Source organism: Eschrichtius robustus, chromosome 21 (assembly GCF_028021215.1).
Source record: "Eschrichtius robustus isolate mEscRob2 chromosome 21, mEscRob2.pri, whole genome shotgun sequence".
NCBI classification, from domain to species: domain Eukaryota; kingdom Metazoa; phylum Chordata; class Mammalia; order Artiodactyla; family Eschrichtiidae; genus Eschrichtius; species Eschrichtius robustus.
In genome coordinates, this window is record NC_090844.1 from 33,176,701 (window position 1) to 33,196,553 (window position 19,853).

The 19,853-nt window shown below is 41.7% G+C and overlaps 1 protein-coding gene across 2 annotated transcripts; it reads left to right on the forward strand.

The window, feature by feature from the left end:
• The first annotated feature begins 539 nt into the window (after window positions 1-539).
• GOLGA7 (golgin A7) lies at window positions 540-17,475 on the forward strand. Of its 2 annotated transcripts, none has more exons than XM_068532156.1 (6): window positions 540-625; window positions 783-915; window positions 5,629-5,781; window positions 12,341-12,442; window positions 13,572-13,639; window positions 16,095-17,475. In XM_068532156.1, the coding sequence occupies exons 2-5, from the start codon at window positions 805-807 to the stop codon at window positions 13,608-13,610; spliced, it is 405 nt and encodes a 134-aa protein (XP_068388257.1). In that variant the 5' UTR covers window positions 540-625; window positions 783-804; the 3' UTR covers window positions 13,611-13,639; window positions 16,095-17,475. The 2 variants fall into 2 exon arrangements, with proteins under 2 accessions (XP_068388257.1, XP_068388256.1); XM_068532155.1 differs by having other exon boundaries at window positions 13,577-13,639.
• Window positions 17,476-19,853: the final 2,378 nt, after the last annotated feature.

The window sequence follows — 19,853 nt, forward strand, 5'->3', positions numbered from 1 at the left end:
CCCCGCCAAGCCTGCTTTCCATTTGTAAATCTGTGTGAGCAGTTGTTTTGTAGAGTTGGGTGGTGTCCCACGTGTAAACTGAGACTTCCAATCAACAGTGAAAATAAACCCTTACAATCGGTGATCAGAAACTATGTCGCCATGATGAACGAGGAAATGACACACCAGGGAAATGACACACCGGGGAAATCCCGAGTCTCGAACCCTTTGCACCCTCAGATGAACTCGGTCTCCACCGTTCTCCCCGTCGCCCCGCCCCGCAACCCCGCCCCCCTGGGTCCTGCAGCCCCGCCCTCCGGCCCCGCCCTGCGGCCCCGCCCGGCCTTTTCCTTCCGGATGGACTCCTCCCTGCTAGGTGGGGGACGGAGTCGGCCCTGGCCCCGCCCACGGTGCCCGCCCCCGCACCGCAGCGCGCAGCCTCGGCAGGATCGCTTTACGGCCGGAGGAGTGGGTGGGTCCTAGGCTCGAGGTAGGAGGCCGAGTTGAGGGGCGAGGAAAGAGGCCTTTTGCGGCAGGACGTAAGTGACGGCGTAGGCGGTGCGACAGCCGCTGGAGGGCAGCGGAGGCGGGTTCGTGTTTCCCGGGCCGAACCGGGCTCTGGGGGGCGCAGGGCCTGGCCCGGAAGGTAGCCGAAGGCCCGCGGTGAAAGCATGGGTGAAGGGGAGTGGGGCGGGGAGGCCTTGGGCTGCTTTGGGCGGTGGGTGGGTCTGCGGGGCTGGCGGGCTGGAGTCCTGGGTTCAGGCCGGATATCTGACCGTGGTTGGTGTCCCCCGAACCCGCAGCGCGGCCCGTCCTGTCTTCGCCATGAGGCCGCAGCAGGCGCCAGTGTCCGGGAAGGTTTTCATTCAGCGAGACTACAGCAGTGGCACCCGCTGCCAGTTCCAGACCAAGTTCCCCGCGGAGCTGGAGAACCGGGTATGCAGCCGGGCTCCCCGCACCTGCTCTGGGGCGAGCCCGGGAGCCTCCCCCGGGGCGGCAGGGAGTGCGGGTCTGGGAGGAGCAGGCACAGAAGCGGCCTGGGCCGGGGATGTGCGAAGAGGACCGCTAAGCAAGACCTGGTGTTTGGAGGAGAAGGAATAAGGGCAAGCCCCCGGGTCTGACGACCTGGTGGAGCTCCATGGTGCCCAGGGCCCTGATGTGTGCACCGCCGTCTTCCCCTGCCGTCCGCACCCCACCCCGGGTCATTGACCACAGTGATGAGGAACTAATTCCTCGCGCTCCAGGCCACCTACCTCAGCGTGTTGTAAGCTGCATCCTCCAACCTCACCACGCAAGGGAAATAAATATCATTATTTTCGTGACTGGCGTTTGTGGCCACAGTGCTGGCCGCACTGCTCGGCAGGAAGGGTTTATTATTAAGGGCTGTGCTAGGCAGTGCAGACAGGCCTTGAACCTGGAAAACGCAGAGCATTGGATGGGCCTGGGCAGGGAGATACCTCAGAACGAGGCCCTCAACTTGTCCCTCGCAGTTCTGATAGCTGGGAGCCGCCTGTACTGTGTTGCCTTACAGGTCAGAATTGTCATCAGGATGTGGGTCCTTTGGGCAGCCTTGCATGCAAAAAGGGATGTGCTTCCCCTTTCTTCAGACTTAGGAAAAATAATGGTAATGATCATTGTGTCTTACTTTAAAGGTACAGCGACGTGAGCATATGTGAGTATGTGTGTTTTTTTGTGCCCACACGTGTTCACACACCCAAAGACAGACTGTTTGGTCTTGAGCTTTGTAAGATAAAGCTGTGTGTTTCCTATTCAGAGGTCAGTTTCTGGTTAGATGGGAGCAGGTTTTGTGGCTCTTTCCTCTTTGACAAGGGGTGGGTGCGGGACTGAGAGGTCATTGGGCATGGGTGTGGAGCTAAGAAGTGCTGGCTTTGGAGTAAGTAGGTGTTGATGAGTACTGGAGCACTGCGTAGCAGTCATTTAAAATTGGCTTGTGAGGAGGTGGGTTGTCCTACCTGATTGCCAAGGTTGTAAAATCAACAGTGATCAATTACAGTGTCCTTTGGCTTGATGTATAACCTTCGGCAGGTTAGTGGCCCAAGTATGTTTCTTTAAATGCAAATTAAAGATCCAACACGCCTTATAAAAATGATTTGTAGACTAGTTTGTTTGTGAAATGCCCTATAAATGCTGCAGTTTGTTGTCACCACGTTATGAGGTAACCCAGCCTGACACTAGCTGGACGTTTCCACAGTGGTTTGCGAAGATAGAAGTTTGAGCGTGTTGCCTCTTGGTTAGAGCTACTGAATGTTGTTTTTTAAAAATAATTTGACATCACAATTAACATGGTTTACATTTTAGGACTTAGATGAAATGGATCAAATGTTTTACTTTTAAGCCTCTTACACGGAAACTCTGACTTAATACTATTTATGTACTTTCAAATCAGTGTAAACAACTCTTTTGCACCACACTTATTTGGATGTCACATGATGCCTTTGTTTAAAAGTTTTAAAGTCAAACTTCCCACTCATAATTGAGCCAAATATATGTATGTAGAATCAGACATGAGCCTTCCACTCTGTGTGTGGTGGAGCCTTTATTTTATAGTCTGAGTACAGAAACAATGTAGTCACAGAACTTCACTGACTGTTACAGGAAATTGCTGTCTCTAAATTCTGGAGTCCTTTTACTTCTTTGACTTCATGTAGCCCAGAACTGCTTGTGATTCTGAGTACTATATGGAATGTTATTTGGTGCTTTTCAATTGTGCCCTTGAATTTTCTTTTTTTTTTAATGTTTGGGTTAAAACACTAGCTTATACTTTAAACTGCTTGGGAAAGCTTTGATTTTTTTTTTTAATGTGTCGAGATTAAATTTAAATTACAGGTTTAAATTCTCCTTGCTTTGTTTGATGGAAAATTGAAAGTTTCTTTCTTTGTTTTTTTACTACTTACCCTAAAATTTGTACTGATTGCTCTGCCTCTGGGGCTGATTTTCCCTTTTGTGAGAACATTGCACTTGGCCACTTAATAGAGGAAGAAATAAACATGCAAATGTTTTGTATGACTTTAAAGCATTAAACACACACATTTGTACCCTTTAATTTGTGAGTGAGGACAAGTTCTGTCTGTTAGTAAGTTTACTTGCTCACTGCCTGTGAGAACTTAATACTTTGATGTGTAAGTGCTTTGTTGCCAGGACAGTTCTTTAAAGAAAGCTCGATTCTCACTTTAGCAAAAATACAGACATCTTAGGCACCCTTGGCCTGGGCAGCAGAGAAGTGAGTGAACTATAATTGAGGCATTTGTTGCCCTGCATCCCTTTAAAAATATGTCTCTATATCCGGTCAGTAGAAATTACCTTTGACTTGCAGTTTCTTTAAGCTTCAGCCCCATTCTTTGACAGGTAGTTCAACAAGAAACAAAAATTCTAGGAAGACTAGCCTGATTTCCTATTTCTATTCTGGCTTCCGGTGTTTATTGGTCCAAATTTGCATTTAGCTCTAGCTTGACATATCTCCAAATGTCGATGTAGCTGCTATATTAGCGTGCAGGTACCGAGGTGTGAACATTGACAGCCATGCTTCGTGGTGCCTGAAGGGCATGAGAACAAGGCCCACACCTGCTCTGTAGAGCCCTTCGTAGTAAGTGTATCCTTGCCCTTACTGCTGCCCATCATGCTTTTTCCCTTTTTATTCTTTTTTTTTTTTTTTGGCCGAGGTGCGAGGCTTGCAGGATCTTCAGGGACTGAACCTGCGCCCTCGGCGGTGAAAGCGTGGAGTCCTAACCGCTGGACCACCAGGGAATTCCCCCCCCCCGCCCCCGCCTTTTTTTCAATTAAACTTTTTTAAAAAAAATTCTTCACCTTGGATTTTTTTTTTTTTTTTTATGATCTATGATTTGCCTCCGACCTATAAAGCATTGCAATCTTGGAATAACTTTTAAGAATTAGTGTTTCTGGTAGGATCAGTAATTCTGATCTGAAAGAAGTAAAATGTTTCTGGGTTGATTCCCTAGTTTTGAATCATTCTGTCCAAAGACACGTAAATAATTCAAAGAACTTTCTTTCTCAGATCATAACATCGTAGTAAATCAAATGCGAGTGTTTGAAATTATCTGGACCTTTGTGCTTTTACTGATGGACAAACTGAAGGCATTAACTTAGGCAAAACCAGGTGGAGATAACAATTTACCATTAATACTTGTACACTGAGTTGTTCTCCTAAGTCTGTTTTCTGGGAATGGTGACAGGTTGCCTGGGTGACCGTTCATAACACAGCACCTCTTCAAGTGGAGGCTCAGTGAAGGGACGCTGCCCTGGCTCTCAGCACCGTCTCCACCCACCCAGCCCCGGTCAGAAACACTCATGTTCTGGAAAGTTAAAAGTAGCTCCTTTTAAAAAAACAGGTCGAGCCACCACCGCTTTAAAGTTTTCATGCCTTTGGCTCATTGAGTCCTCACAGTTTTCCACATGAAGGACAAAACAGCTGCCTCGCACCTAAAGGGTTTCAGTAGCTTAAGGGTGATGGTCATAAATCATCAGATGTATTCTGTATGTTAACAGAGAATTATGTTCTTGGGAACGTTTTGTCTCAAACTGTATACTGAGGTTCTTTGAGTTTCTTTCTGAGTATATTTCTATGTAAAGTCTTCATAAAAGAGAGAATTCATATGTAAGTAGTTATTAGTTTTAGGAATAAGGGAGATACTGTGTGAGAGAAAGCGGAGAATAAAGACAGATAAGTTGTGCTTTGTTACCTACCAAGAATGCTACAATTGGGTGAAATACTCAACTAATGGGACTTGAAATTCCTAGGGCAAAGTATTGAGATTTGAAATCGATGAACTGTTAAAAGAAGAAAGTCATGTGCTATTGGAAGAAGAAAGTGAAAGCAGATGATGAGAGTGAAAAGGGGATACAGTAGTAGTATTAGTGTACATGGTGTCACTGACTAGAAAAGGGTAATAGGAACCCGTGGTGTGAAGAGTTGTGTAGTAGTTTGAGATTTTGCCTGGTTCGGTGTCAGCTTTTAGTAACCAAATAGTTACTTTAAAAGAGATGGGAAATGAGGAAATAATACAGTTTGCACCTTTTGATCTGCTGAAAATGTCCTTCCCTTTTTTGCCTAAGTAGATTCCAGCATTTAGGGACTCGATTTAAGATTACCTACTCTTTCCAGTTAAAGAGAATGCACCCCTCCGTTTGTTCCCCCACCATACTTTATACATGCCTCAATTACAGTATTCTGTTGACTTACTTTGTTTTTATTGTTACATATCGGTTATGCTCGTGACTGTAAATGCCTTGAGGACTAGGAAGTGTCTTAGTCATCTTTCTCTAAGGCCTGTCATGATATCTGATGGTAGGTGCTCCATAAATGTGAATATGAGAGAATGGAAAGATGGAAAGATTGTATAATTTAATTAAGTTACCTGTGATTCAGTATAGAGGATAAAGAGACACCATTTTGAGCCTTGATGATATCCAGTGTCCATAAGAAGGATAAAATTAAACAAACACTAACCAGTTTCAGTAACTTACGTCCAGATTTAATCACCTAAAAATTTGTTTGCGGACAGTTAGATAAGAATGTTGACAAAACAGCAACCTAAATTAGTGATAGCAAGCAGGAGTGAGGTGCTCGTCTTTTTTTCCAAAACTTATTTTTAAATTCTTTTTTCCGTACAGATCGATAGGCAACAATTTGAAGAAACAGTTCGAACTCTAAATAACCTTTATGCTGAAGCAGAGAAGCTCGGGGGCCAGTCCTATCTTGAAGGCTGCCTGGCTTGTCTAACAGCGTACACCATCTTCTTGTGCATGGAAACTCACTACGAGAAGGTAAGCCTACCTCTGTTTTCACACAATCTCTTAAAATCATAAAGAAGGTGGGTTTATTACAGGTTTATGTTTACAGGGTGACAATTGCAGTAAAACTTAAAGGGACAGTCATAATAATAATAGTTCAGATTTTATTGTTGCTTCTATGACCAGACACATAGAAAAGAATCCTGAGTCTTTCAGAAACAGGTTGCCTTGTTAATATTCAAATCGGCTTACACTTAAGGAGAATGTAGAAAATCCATGTTCTCATTCTGCCTAGCCTTCTGAGAAGCCTTTTCTTTATTTCCCCAAATTTCTATCCTCCATCTTATCCTCCCCCCTGAGTTCTTGTCTTCTCTTTCAACTGTCTGCTGGGCCCAGTATTGCTGGCTTCTCAACTTATATGTCCAGAAGTCAAGCCTCACACCTCCCCATTTCGTTCAGTAGCATCCTGTCTTTTTCAGGACCATCTTTAGGTGGAGGGCTAGAGGGGGAAAATTTATCAGTTGTCAGACTGAAATAGCTTCCATTTTCCCGTTCACTAACTTTATGACTTCTGCCACCACCCTGATTTGTGCCCTTATGACCTTTCTCCTAGACCAGTGCCACAGTCTCTGGAGCCTCTCTCCTTCCCTTCTTTTCCATTTCCAAACAGCTGCTGTGTCGTAAAACACAGCCGTGCCTCCCCTGCCACTCCTGCAAAGTGAGAGGCTTCCCGGGTTCCATTTCAGGCCCTTCTCGAGCCCACCTCCAGCTTACCTTTCCAGCTCTGTCCCGCGCCCCTTCCTCACTTTGTCTTTCAGCCAACCACGCAAAAACTCCGAGGTTTTCCTCCACCTGAAGTGCCGTTCTTCCCGTGTCCGAATCCCACCAGTCCCTCAGTCCCACTTTCAGCTAACTTTTTATCTACCCCTGTAATCGGAATTCGTTCTCTCCTCTGTATCCCCCAATGCTTTACTCGTATCTGTTTTCTGGCACTTAGCACTCTCTACTTAGGAACGTAGCCGTTTATATTCTTGTCTTGTTTGCCCTTCAAGTATGTCTTTTTCTTGAGGTCAGGGACAGTGTATCCCTCTTCAGGCCTAGCACCATACTTTGGGTAGATGAGGCACTCATTTACTGTGTGTTAAGTGAATGAATTTACGTTAATCACAGTAAACCCCAAATAGATAATTAAATTCGGACCATGATTAGAAAACGGAAGGCTGTAAGGAGATCTATATTATACCCACCTGATAGAAGTTTCCCTGTGACTGTCTTGCACTCCATGTGGTGGAGAGCAGATACAGTTGCAGCTAAAATAGTTTGAGCTGTCGGCTGAAAATGATGCTGTATTCTTCCTTAGCATCCTGACACGAATTCCCCTGGTGTTACTAAAAGGGAACACTGAAGAAGAGTAGTTTATATCCTTCTCCATGTCGCACACTCTCATTCCTGCTTAACATTCCACATCACAAGTTACAGAGGATCAGTATCAGCTTTCAGTCTGTTCTGTCTTACCAGCTTCTCTGTAATAATACATTTGGTGAGTGAAGGGACAGGGATTTCATTCATTCGATAAATATTTATTGAACACCTACCATGTGCTAAGTACTGTGCAGGGGATATTACTGAACAGGGCAGACATGGTTGCTGATGTCATGGAGTTTATAACTCAGTGGTAAAAACTGATAATAAGGAAACAAAACCCACAGAATTGTAAGTCGTGATAAATGCCTTGAAAAAAACCAACTTCCTTAGGATAGAAAATCCAGGAAGGACCTAATTTAGATCATGTGGTCAGAAAGGGCCTCTGAGATGGTAACATTAAGCTGCCGCGTGAAGGATGGGAAGCCCAGGGCCCTTCAGGCGGAGGGATGAGTGTATGCAGAACATCGGGCGTCCCCCGTGCGGAGCGGGGCGTGGGGAGAGGAGGGCGGAGGCGACTCGAGAGGTGAGGGGACCTGCATCCTCCGGGAGTGTGTGCTCCGTGGAAAGAGGCTTAGATTCTATTTCCCTGCAGGGAGGAACCACTCAAAGGTTTTAAACAGGAGTAATAATAGGACTAGATTTTCATTTTAAAGAGATTCCTTGGCTCTGGGGGGGAAAGGTATAAAAGTGGAAGTAAGACGCTCCCTACAAGTCCAGGCAAGAGAGGGAAGATGATAGCTTGGACGGGGAGCAGAGCAACAGGGACGGAAGGAGGTGAACAAATTCAGGGGATGCGCTGGTGGTGGAGCCTGGACCCCCTGAGGAGCCACTGAGCGCGGTGGGTAAAAACAGTCATCCCGGGTGGCCATTAAAGACGTGTGTAATATTGTCAATTTAAGGTAGAAATACATCCTCCAGAGTATTTTATTCATGCTTAGTGGAGTATTAGATGCTTGAATTCTCATTTCACTATAGCTTTTAAATTTGTTGATGAGATTTTAATTAACTTTTATTTATTTGTGTGCAGTTGCTACAATAGATACAGATACCTGCTTCTGACCTCAGTTGTAAAAAGAAATTGGTAATTGGGTGCCAGCCAAGTCATTTACTAATGATGAGATCATGGACAAGTTAATCTCTCCAAGTCTGAGTTCTCTCAACCATAAAATGGGTCTTAGACTGGTGTTTGCCAAGGGGGAGGGGGCTGGGGGAGGGATGGAGTGGGAGGTTGGGGTTAGCAGATGTAAGCTATTACGTAGAGAATGGATAAACAACAAGATCCTACTGTACAGCACAGGGAACTATATTCAGTATCCTGTGATAAACCATAGTGGAAAAGAATATGAAAAAGAATGTACATACATGTAAACTTAATCAATTTGCTGTACAGCAGTAATTAACACAACACTGTAAATCAGCTATACTTCAATTTTAAAAAAAGGTAAATCTAAAAAAAATAAATGGGTCTTAGAATTAGTAAATTGCCTTATATGTGGTAGATGCTTAATAAAGTTTTCTTAAGATAGATTTAAAAATTAAGTTAGTGTGTATATATATATATATATATATATGTATGTTTTAATCAGATATTTGTGAACTTACATGTTCAGTTTTTTTATTTCAAGTGTATAAGTAATCTTTTTTAGCAGCTGCTAGTTTATTTATCTACTAAAACATTTAGCAACCCTTAGTTAAAATCTTTTTGATTATTAATCTTGGAAGGAAGTTCTCAGTGTCAGAAATATAATGGACTTGCGTTCATAGGTAACATATAAGGTACTACTTTATAAGTCTAGTTAAGGTCTCTTTCTTTTTACAGAGTAAGTATTAATAACACAAGTAAAAACCAAGTAAAATTAGTCAAGAAACCAAAATTAAAGGCATGGTCACTTTTTATAAATACATGATTTTATTTTAGAAACGACAGGAATAACTAGATCATGCAAAGTAAATAACTGGAATGGTCATAATTAAGATACAGTGTACCTGTACTTTTAAAAGAAAACATTTTAAACATGTATCTGTATTTTTGATACCCAGCCACTCCCTCTCTCCAGTTTGTCCCTTAGGAATTTCTGTGCTATTATTTTCTACTTTATGAAAGGACAGGATTGAGTCATTTAGTAGCCTTTATTGTTTTAAACACTAAAACTTCTAGTCTACAAACAGTAAGCCAAATATAATTGTGCTTACACTAGTCACGTGGGTTAAACTTTTGAAAATTGTAAATAGGCCTTTTAAAACCCACTAGAACAATCATGCATTTTTTTTCCTATAATGTGCTATTCATTGATTTAAAATGAAGATAAAGGCTTCAGTGTTATTCCTCTCTGTTGCTGCCCATTATGATCAGGGAACAAATGGGCTTGTGGAAGGTTCTCCTCTCAGGAGCCGTCTGCCGTGTTCATCATCCAGAAGACATCCCTCCTGCCCGTGGGCTGTGATCTGAACAGAGCACAGTCAGAGGAGCTTAGATCTTTCTGAAAATACTGAAATCCTGGTGCTCTCACTCAGCCTCACGTAGGATATCTTTCTTTGAGGGTCTGGTAGGCTTTCTCCGGTTTAGTATTCTCAGGGAGGATAATAGTCTTTCCTGAGGTTTGAGTGTTTAGCTTTGTAAATATTATACAAATTGAGGTTTTATTGAGTGTTTGAAGATAACAGAGATAATTTTGTTCAGTATTATAGTTTGTTTTAACATTGATTTACCAAAAATAATAAAGTATGAGTAATATGTCAACATACGGTTTCTTGGGGGTGAGAATGCTGCTTTGTCCTGTCTGGGATGAGGTATGAGTTGACTCATATTAATGCTTTCCTATCGCTAAGGACACTAAGAGTTTAAAAGCATCTTGGTTAGGACAATGCTGCCTTCACCACAATACCGTAAGAGGATTTGGAACTTATACAAAAAGAAAACTAATTGTTTTCTTTCTGAACTGATACCCAAGTGCCCATGAATGTTATTAAAGTTTAAATAAAAACCTTGCATGACACAGTTCTGCTTGAATCGCGTAAAGGAATGCTGTTTCTTTGCTAGTAACCTGTACCCAAGGAGACAGGGAGGAAAGCTGTTCTGAAGGAGTTCTTTCTTTGAAACCAGCCATGCAGGCATTTTTCTGAGTGTCCCCCCGAGTATAAATGGACTGAGGTGAGGGGAGACTGGCTGTCCAGTTTCCACCTCTGGCAGGTGAGCTGAGAAGGAAATTGGAGAGAAGATGGAGGGTCCTGAGTTGGGCATCTTCATGGGCTACTTCCTTCCCCATGACATTTTAGCATGATTGACAAACGCTGATAGAAAGATAGCGCCCATAAAGACCGAGCACCGCTCACATTCTTTGAGAGTTGAAAATAGGAGAATGACATATGTACTTCAGATAATTAGGTGAAAAGCTCTTTTCTTTAGAAATAGTATTCTTAAATTACTTCATAACCCTGCAGATTGCTCTTTTAATAATATCACGCTCTTTTTTAAAAAGTGTAAAACGTTAGATTGTATTATTCCCCAAAGATGTAACCTGAATAAACTATTTATTTTCCTTCAATGAGAAAATTCATTATACAGACCACATAGAGTTTTAAATTCTAAATCAACTTATACCAAAGCACCTAAATTTTAACATCCTAATTTGTTAGTTTGGCCTGGTATATTATAGACCCACACATAAATCATTTCTTAATTTCCAACTTCATTTTCATACAGTTCTTTTTTCCGTTTATGTTGTGATCACATTTATCTGTGACTTTATCATATTCTGGTAGTGTGAATTTAAGAAAACATATAGTAATTAAAGAATTGGATCAAAGCCTCTTTGAAGATTAGAGCCAGAAAAGGATTATAATGACTTTGAATCTGAAATAAAACATGTAACTCTTTGATTTTGTATATAGCTATTAAAATTTATTTTCTTCTAGGTTATCTGTTTCAGAATTGCCCTTATTAAAGCTGGAGATTTGGCAATTTCCAGAAGTTCCTTTGTATCCTATCTGGTTTTTGTCTACATTTGCTTTGACTTTTACAACCTTAATACTAAACTTACAAGGTTTAGTGAGGTTGAGGTTCCCATCTAGGGCACAAGAGCAAACTACAGAGCAGCGCTCCATGCAGGCCTGGAAATGATATAAGACACTTGTCATCAGAACCTCCATGGCAGCCAGCACGCGCATGCTTGATAAAGGGAATAAACTTTTCAGTTTTAAACTCACTGGGCTCCCTTTGTTGTAGGCCTACCTTGTATCATTAGTTAAAATTGATGGAAATGGGGGTTCCCTGGTGGCGCAGTGGTTGAGAGTCCGCCTGCCAGTGCAGGGGACACGGGGTCGAGCCCTGGTCTGGGAAGACCCCACATGCCGCGGAGCAACTAGGCCCGTGAGCCACAACTACTGAGCATGCGCGTCTGGAGCCTCTGCTCCGCAACAAGAGAGGCCGCGATAGTGAGCGGCCCGCGCACCGCGATGAAGAGTGGCCCCCGCTTGCCGCAACCAGAGAAAGCCCTCGCACAGAAACGAAGACCCAACACAGCATAAATAAATAAATAAATAATAAAAAAGTCTTTCTTAAAAAAAAATTTGATGAAAATGTACAAAGGAGAGAAGAAGTTCTCTTTTTTTTTTTCCTTTTTTCTCTTTTTTTTTGGTTGCGCCATGCAGCTTGTGGGATCCTAGCTCCCCAACCAGGCATTGAACCTGGGCCCTCAGCGGTGAAAGCGCCGAGTCCTAACCACTGGACTGCTAGGGAAGTCCCGAGAAGCAGTTCTTAAGTATTAAGGAGAAGGCCAAGAGCTGTCCTTGATATCAGAAGAGGTCACGTGATGCGCACTTCACAAGTAGGGAAGGGGAAAGCATACTAACCCTCGTGTGTATAGTCACCTTGTATGTCTCCGCAACCAGGATGAAGGTGACCGGGAGGGGAGGGCGTGGCTCTTGTGCCGCCGTGAGGCCGCATCTGCGGTGGCACTTGGGCCGCGTGGACGGTGCTCGGGACCGGGGGTCGGCGGTGTCGGGAGCCCCGTGGCCTTAGCCACGTAATCAGAGCCGTCCCTCCACGTGAACACCCATTCTTGCTTTGAAAACTAATTCCACTGCCTGAATATTTTGAGGTCCAGCTGATGCTTCACAGGGAAATCTGATGAAGTTTATAAAAAGCTGTGGTGTTTCTTTTTGTCAGGTTCTGAAGAAAGTCTCCAAATACATTCAAGAGCAGAATGAGAAGATCTATGCTCCCCAAGGCCTCCTCCTGACAGATCCCATCGAGAGAGGACTTCGAGTTGTATCTTTTCAGCCTAGATCACGAGGTCTCAATATCTGTAAACAGAACCTTTTGATTGGTCCTGTGAAGCAGCGGCCGGAGAGAATTTAACTCCCTTCTGCCGTACTTGCCCTAGGACTCTTCTGTGAGAAGGCACACCCGCCATGAGCCCCCCAGCTCCAGCCCTTGACGCACGCCTCTCCTTCCTCTGTATCACGCTGGTCTCTGTGCATTGTGTAGTGCTCGGGTTGCCGTCATCTTGGTGGCTCTGTGGCATCTTGTAGTAATAATGGGAGTGGTGTGAGTCATGCATTTCAGCTGCAGAGGCTGGACCCAAAGCCCCCTTTGAAATGCATGAACTCCTAACGTGCAGCAAGGTTGTCCAGATGAATCACAGATCCGTGGGTTCATCTGGCTCATTGAAATCAGCCACAGCTGCCAGATGTATCATGTCATTACCTTTGACATACTGCGCCTATTTTTAGAGGCAGCAAGCTTTGAAAATCACGAAGTGAATTTCATAAATAAAATTGCAAAAAAACTAATTTAGCTTGATAATGGGAGTAAAATAAATAACTGGGTAAAATAAATTTTTTTTAAAACCTAGGTCAGATAACCCCAGGCCTTCCGGCTGATAATAATTTCAACAGTTTTATTATACTCAGCAGCAATGGTTCTTAAACTTTTAGACGTTGTGAGCCCTCTCCCAAGAAAAAGTTTGCATATAATTTCAGGGCATTTTGAACCCCTGACTTCATTACCTCCATGGATGCTCAGTTAAGAGCCCCCCCTTAGTTCTACAATAAAGCATCCTTTTTCAGATTTTTTTTTTTTTTTAATGAATAATCAAGTGTTTGGGGAGGAGCTACATGTGGTATACTACAAGCAATTACAGTTCGTAAATTTTTAGCAGGGTGTAGAAAACATCGTGTTTAACTCAAGCAGGAGAAAATTTTAATAATTCAAAATAAAGCAAATAATAATTTTTAATTATTTAAATAATTATTTTTAATTACTTAAATAAGAATTTTAAATTAAGTAATAATTTAAAATAAATAAAGACAAGTCTGCACAGATCGTACCTATCATCTCGCCGTGGTCCCTTTTTCTGTGTTCTGTTCTCTAGTGTGTTTTCTTAACAGCCATGCTGCTTAGATTGAAATTACTATTTATGAAGACAGAGGCATGAGCAGTGGAAGATAAACCATAGGATTAAAGGTAAAAATGAAATTATATGATTTATGTGCAATTTTTGTAATTTTGTAGGATGCATGTATTTTCTTCCCTGCACCGTAAGTAGTGGCTTATTCTCTGTACTGGCTTGATATTTAAAATGTGTATTTAACCCAAATTCTATAACCCAAGTGATAGAGAATTTAATCCTGATTTTTTTTCTTCCCCCTGTATTGTTTTCAGACTGGTTTTGTTGTTACTTTGTTTTGGGGGTTTTGAGAGGTTTTTTTGGTGGGGGAGGCATCTTATTTTATTTTAATATTTCAAAACTATCCTAGACATTTTAATAGATGGGTCTTGCATATAAGAATCAGTTCAGAGATTTCCCTGCCTAAGTGACAAATGGCTTTAATAACCAAAGAAACATTTCAGAGTGGGGTAGGGAGATTCTGACTATTTCATTTATTTAAGTGGCTTCATAGCCCTTTAGAAGAACACTTACCTCTAGTGGGTAGAACCATAAATTTTCATTCTTTTTAGAATGTTTATGTTCTTATATATCCATATAATGACCTTGAACAAGTGAGAAACAAATTGGTGAATACTGATGGGAATCTATAGGAAGTATCATGTGGAAGCCACAGTACCTTAGCCCAGCCTTCTCAGTGACAAAAACATTGTACTTCACTGTTTCTGCCAAGTTCAGTCATGTGCTCTGCCTCCCAATAGTGTTCTGCTGCTGTGCCTGCCTGATTGACTTTGTCTGCAGGCATCCATCACTAATTCATAGGCCGCGCAGAAACAGATTCTACCAAAGCAGACCAGTTCCTTCGCAGGGCAACAGTCATAATAGTAGCTACCGTTTTGAGGGTACCTGCTATGTGCCCGCTATTATACAAACGGTGTTTTCCAATTCTCACAAGATTCTGCAGAGGATTTCCCCCACTTTACAGATAAGCAAACCAAGGTACAAATATATTAAACGATGTTCTCCAAGTCACACAGCTAATGGGTATTGAGACATGAACCCAAATCTGATGGACCATAAAACTCCTATTTTTCACACCGTACTTCCTCTAAGTACGTGCAGCAGCAGAGACGTGGAGAAAGGAAAGAGTTGATCAGATTATTCTAAGTATTTATCCCCTTCTTTTCTTTTTCACTACCTTTTAAAAGTACGTTTTGTCTGCTCCTGTGCCATTTGTTGAATCCTACAAAGCTGCCTTCTTTTAGCTCTAGGGAATGTGTCACACAGATTCTTACAAGCCACAAACCTAAATAATGACGCCCTCTGCTCGGTGTTTTATTCTTTACTGAGGCTTTGTTTTGGAACACTTAGTGTTACCTATTCATGCACTTTCTCACGTGCAGTTTCCAAACTGGTAATTCTCAAACGAGCAACCAGGAGCCCTACATGTGGTATTTGTGACGTGCCGTTGGGATGAGTTTGTTTGATCGGTTGTAGCTGCACTGACTCGGCCCGATCCATTTGTCATCATGGCTCACTTTGCAGCGATTATTGCTCAATACACTGGTTTTCTGAGGTGGTGAGGGGTTTGGAGCAATTACACACCAGAGACCAATCTGTCAACATTCAACAACAGTGAAATTTTCAAATGAGATTTACAGTAGGAACTTGTGGTAATTTCGTGAATGCAGATATTTTTGTTCAGTGCGGTTTAGCTTTCCGAGCTATGTGTCCCTCAGACCCAGGATCCTGTGTGGGCTGAGGTCTTGGAGGAGGGGGAAAACTATAAGAATAATGAATGCAGTTCTATAATTTTTCTTAAGTCTACATGGTGTCTGCAGGTTGAAGCATTATATGGGAATTAAATTGATGATTTAACAGAAGAGTACACAAATCATGGAGGTGGCCTTTTTTTTAAAAAAGAGCTTTGAACAAAATATTTTGCTCCTTTTAAAATATTTAAATTTTTTCAATACCTTTATTATTAAGTAGACTGATGGTGTTTTCTCTCTTTGGATTAAGATTGTCTTCTTTACTCAGAAAACAGAATATGTCATTATTCTGTCACAATAAATAAGTGATGATAAAAATAACCAACGTTTGTTGGCACTTCCATGTGCCTGTACTTTTCTAAATGCTTCATTTTAATTATCACAACACTCCTGTGAGGTAGATAACGTTATCCCTGTTTTTCAGATGAGGAAACTCTGGCACAGAGAACCTAAGTTACTTGTGCAAGGCCAAAAACAGGGCAGGCAGTCATGGAGGTGGGCAGGCCCCGGATTGGCCGCCTGCCCCGTGCTGTGCTACCTCTCCTGACAGGATTGGTCAGAGATGGAAATGCACAGCCTTGGCTCTGTAGACCGTCGAGCTGTGTGCTCACTCCGGCAGGTAGTACAGATCCAGGGATTTTATTAGCTAGCGCCTGGCTTCATGGAGTGTAGCCCACGTACGAGGAGCTCCCATCAGTCTGTGTTTGGAGGTTAGTTAGCACCCCTTTCTAAAACCTTTTCTTCTCGCCTCTAACTCTAGGCCCACCTCCAGCTGGGACCCTCGTCTGTCCACCGGCCGACCGCAGAGTGTCCCCCACCTCCTCTCCAGAGCATCATTCCTTCGTATCTGCTGCCAGAGCCACGGTGCCATTCACTCCAAGGACTGACTTTGTAAAATTCCACACCTGGAGTGACCTCTAGTCGCTCAGCATCCACTTTGTGTCTCCAAATTGTGTAGGACTCTGTAATCTTTTGATTAGTTTTTGAGAAAACGCAATGAAGCATTTCACTTTCTTTATTCAAAGCCATTAATAAAATATGCAGTTGGTGAGCCCAACGCAGGTTATTTCTCACCTGCCACCAGGGCCGGTGGTTCTCGTCATTCCTTGGGCTTCAGCAAGTCGTAAACTAGCCAGTGCTCAGTCGTACTCCCCCAAATTCATAAAACGCTTTTCTCCAGGACTTCGGTGAAGGGTGGGCTGTGTCTGGTTTTGATAATGCATCTCCCAGATTTCAGAGAATTACCAGTTTTGCCATGACTCAGAGCTTAAAGATCAAGTTCTGCTGTTCAGTTTCTCAAACTGAAGCTCATTGGAAAAATAATGTATAATGTTACTTGTTTTATTGTAGCAATTCCTGATTAAAGCAGTATTTAATGCAATTTCCAGGTTTTTGTTTTTTGGGTTTTTTTTTTTTTTGAGAATTCTGTTAATACTGCATTACCTTGAACATTGGGAAGATGTGGTATGTGTTGCTTGTTCCTTATAAAAGTAAGTAAGCACAATAAAGTGGATGCTAAACCATCAAACACAAATGTCCCTGCTGTGTCCCTGAATGAGCAAGTGTTAATAAATATTTTAATTATAGTTTTGTTATAACTTAAGAGAAAAACATTTGATAGGAATACTACTATATATTGCTAATTTTTAACTATCCCTACTGGCAAACCTTATGATTCCTAGACTTTCCTCATATACAGTATTCAGTGCACAGAAATACTATGATTGGTTCAAGTTCAGTAAGTTAAGTGATTTCCAACTAAAACTCTCAAGTCTGGGTCACTGTTTCTAGTTCTTCTTTTCGGCTGTGTGTTCTTAGTTTTGGGACTTCCTGTGCCCTTCATCTTTGGGGTTTGAGAGCACTGTATTTGGGAGAAAGGACATATACTAGGAGAGAATGAAACGGTTAAAAATTTTACTTTCAGAGATATTGTAGGTGCTAATACTGGATTTAACCTTTCAGATTTAATTTCTTTTATGGGTCTGTTAGTTATTCAGTAAATCCCATAGGTCTATGTAATATTTTAATTGTATGAAACTTGTTACTTTATAGCCTATAATAGTGTGTCTGTCTGCCTTTTAAACCCGTTGCAATAACTTTGCTGAAATATTAACACATTAGTAAAACTTTTCTTAAACAAACTGTCTCTGTGTCATATTTGGTGTGACTTGGTAAAGTGATAAGTGGTATGGTATTAAATTTGGCAGATAGACAATACTACAAGAATCCCTGGTTCAGTGTAGCTTAGTATTTTTAAACAGACGTCTGACATTTATACAGTTTGTCACACTTTGCAGTTTTTTACATGCTTTATCTCAAGTGCAGACATGTTAGCTAAATAGGTAAAAACCAAGAAGTAGCCCCTAATAGTCAAAATGCATTCAGTTACAGAAATAAAGAGATTGGAATGTCTCATTAGGAAAAAAGTATCCCAGTGCTGTGACAATCTTGGATCATCTGATGACTCCAGTTTCTTTAAATGAAATGCCTTTGCAGAGAGTAACTGCTTATAAAATAGAGACTATATTCCGACAAATTCCTTCCATATTCCACTTGGCCCTAGTTCCTGGGTCCGCGTCGTTGCTTCTCAAGAGTGACAGGCTTTGTTCCTTGTTTTGTTGTTTGTTTCAGTCTCGTATAAAGGAAGTCAGGGTATTCATGCCACCTTTGATTTCAAAACTTCCCTCCCCTCCCCCTTGCCGCCCCACCTAGCCCCTCGAATGCCCTGAGAGCAGGGGTGATTCCTCCTTCTCCCTGCATCCATCCCTAACTCCCAGCATCCCGCACAGTGCTACATACACTTGGCACTCAGCTATTTGTAAAGTGTGTAAATGCACGAGATATAAGTTGACAGGTCATTAACAGAGTTACTTTACTACATCTTCATTAGTAAGGTGTTTGTCTGGCTTGATAAGATAGTGGCTGGTAAACTCCCCTTATAAAGTCTTGTTCTAAGAGGCAGTATCTGTGGCTTAAACTCCATTAGAGTGGACTTGCCTAGAGGTAACTATTGAGGATTTCAGTGACCTTTTTCCTCTGGATCAGGAATTCCCAGGGAAAGGAAAGGAATTGCATTCAAAACTTCTGAAGTAGATAGGTAATGAAAAAAACGAATAAGCCTCCTACGCATACTTTGTCCTTTTGTTATTCTGTATGTCATTGGCCTTGCCAGTGTGTTATGTTAAATCTAGCTGTGGTTAAAACCAGAAAACATTTTAAAGTATTTTTCTCCTGAATTCTTTAAACTTTTTTTTTTTTTTTTTTTTTTAATGTGGGATCTTCCCGGACCAGGGCTCGAACCCGTGTCCCCTGCATTAGCAGGTGGATTCTTAACCACTGCGCCACCAGGGAAGCCCTCTTTAAACTTCTTGAACCTTCTGATAAACGTTCACTTTGAGAAAGTTTCCACATTTCAAAGTTTTCTAGGACCTCATAAAGCGTGAATGACACTTTGTATTCATTGAAGTCCTTACTAACTAGACTTCTCGGTACAAAGTCACAAGAGACTGTATGAAGGATGTGCTTGTCGCTCATTTAGCAGCTAGAATGAATCAAAACAGGCTTGCAAATACCGCTACTCAATGGTATAAATACTAATTGAAATAGGTCAAAGTGCTCCTCATCGTTTGTGCCTCGCTGGAGGATAAACATCAATAAATATAACCATTACACAATGACCAACTTTAATCTGCAGATGTGTAAAATGTGAAGGATTTTATTCCTCCCACAAGAGCCGAAGTAAATGGTTTTATAGTAGTACTCTGCAGTACTGGAAACGTGGAAATGTGTAGAGGATAGCAAATGTCTGATTAACATCTTACTTGCCATGAATGGTGAATGCCAAAACGTAGGTTCTAGACCACCCAAGTTCTAGGATAGGACAGTGGTACATGTATTTTGCTGCAAAATGAGTAAACAGAATTACGTGATCAAATAAAGGTTATGGCCCTTCTGTATTGTATCCTAAGTTCTTCCCATAAACCTTAAATGGTGCAGATGTGAAGTTCTGAGAAATTCTGCCTAAAACTAGGAAACTAGGAACTTAATACCTACTTTAAAATTTTTTAAGCCTCCAACTTGACAAAGGAAATAATTTTATAAATCGGACAAAACCAAAGATCTTCAGTTAAGTATCATTGTCAAGTTAAAACAAATTTATGCCAGCAGAATTTTCAGATTTTTTAAATATCTGAGTAATAAGTATTTATGGACCTTGTTAAGAATTTATTTAACTTTGTGCTATCACTTTTTACCTTGGTAGTGAAATCTTTAATCTTCAGATTAATAAATCACTTTGAAGAATTTCTTTTTGTTTCTCATACAGAGTTGTTTTTTTTTTTTTTTTTAAAGGCAGTTGGGGCGGGAGGTGGCAGCTAAAAATCAGTCCATTGGCCGCTAGATCTGTTGTTCTGTTTTTTTTCAATTTATTTTTATTTAATTTTTTTTTTTTTTTTTTTTTTAGCTGCGTTGGGTCTTCGTTGCTGTGCACGGGCTTTCTCTAGTTGTGGCGAGTGGGGGC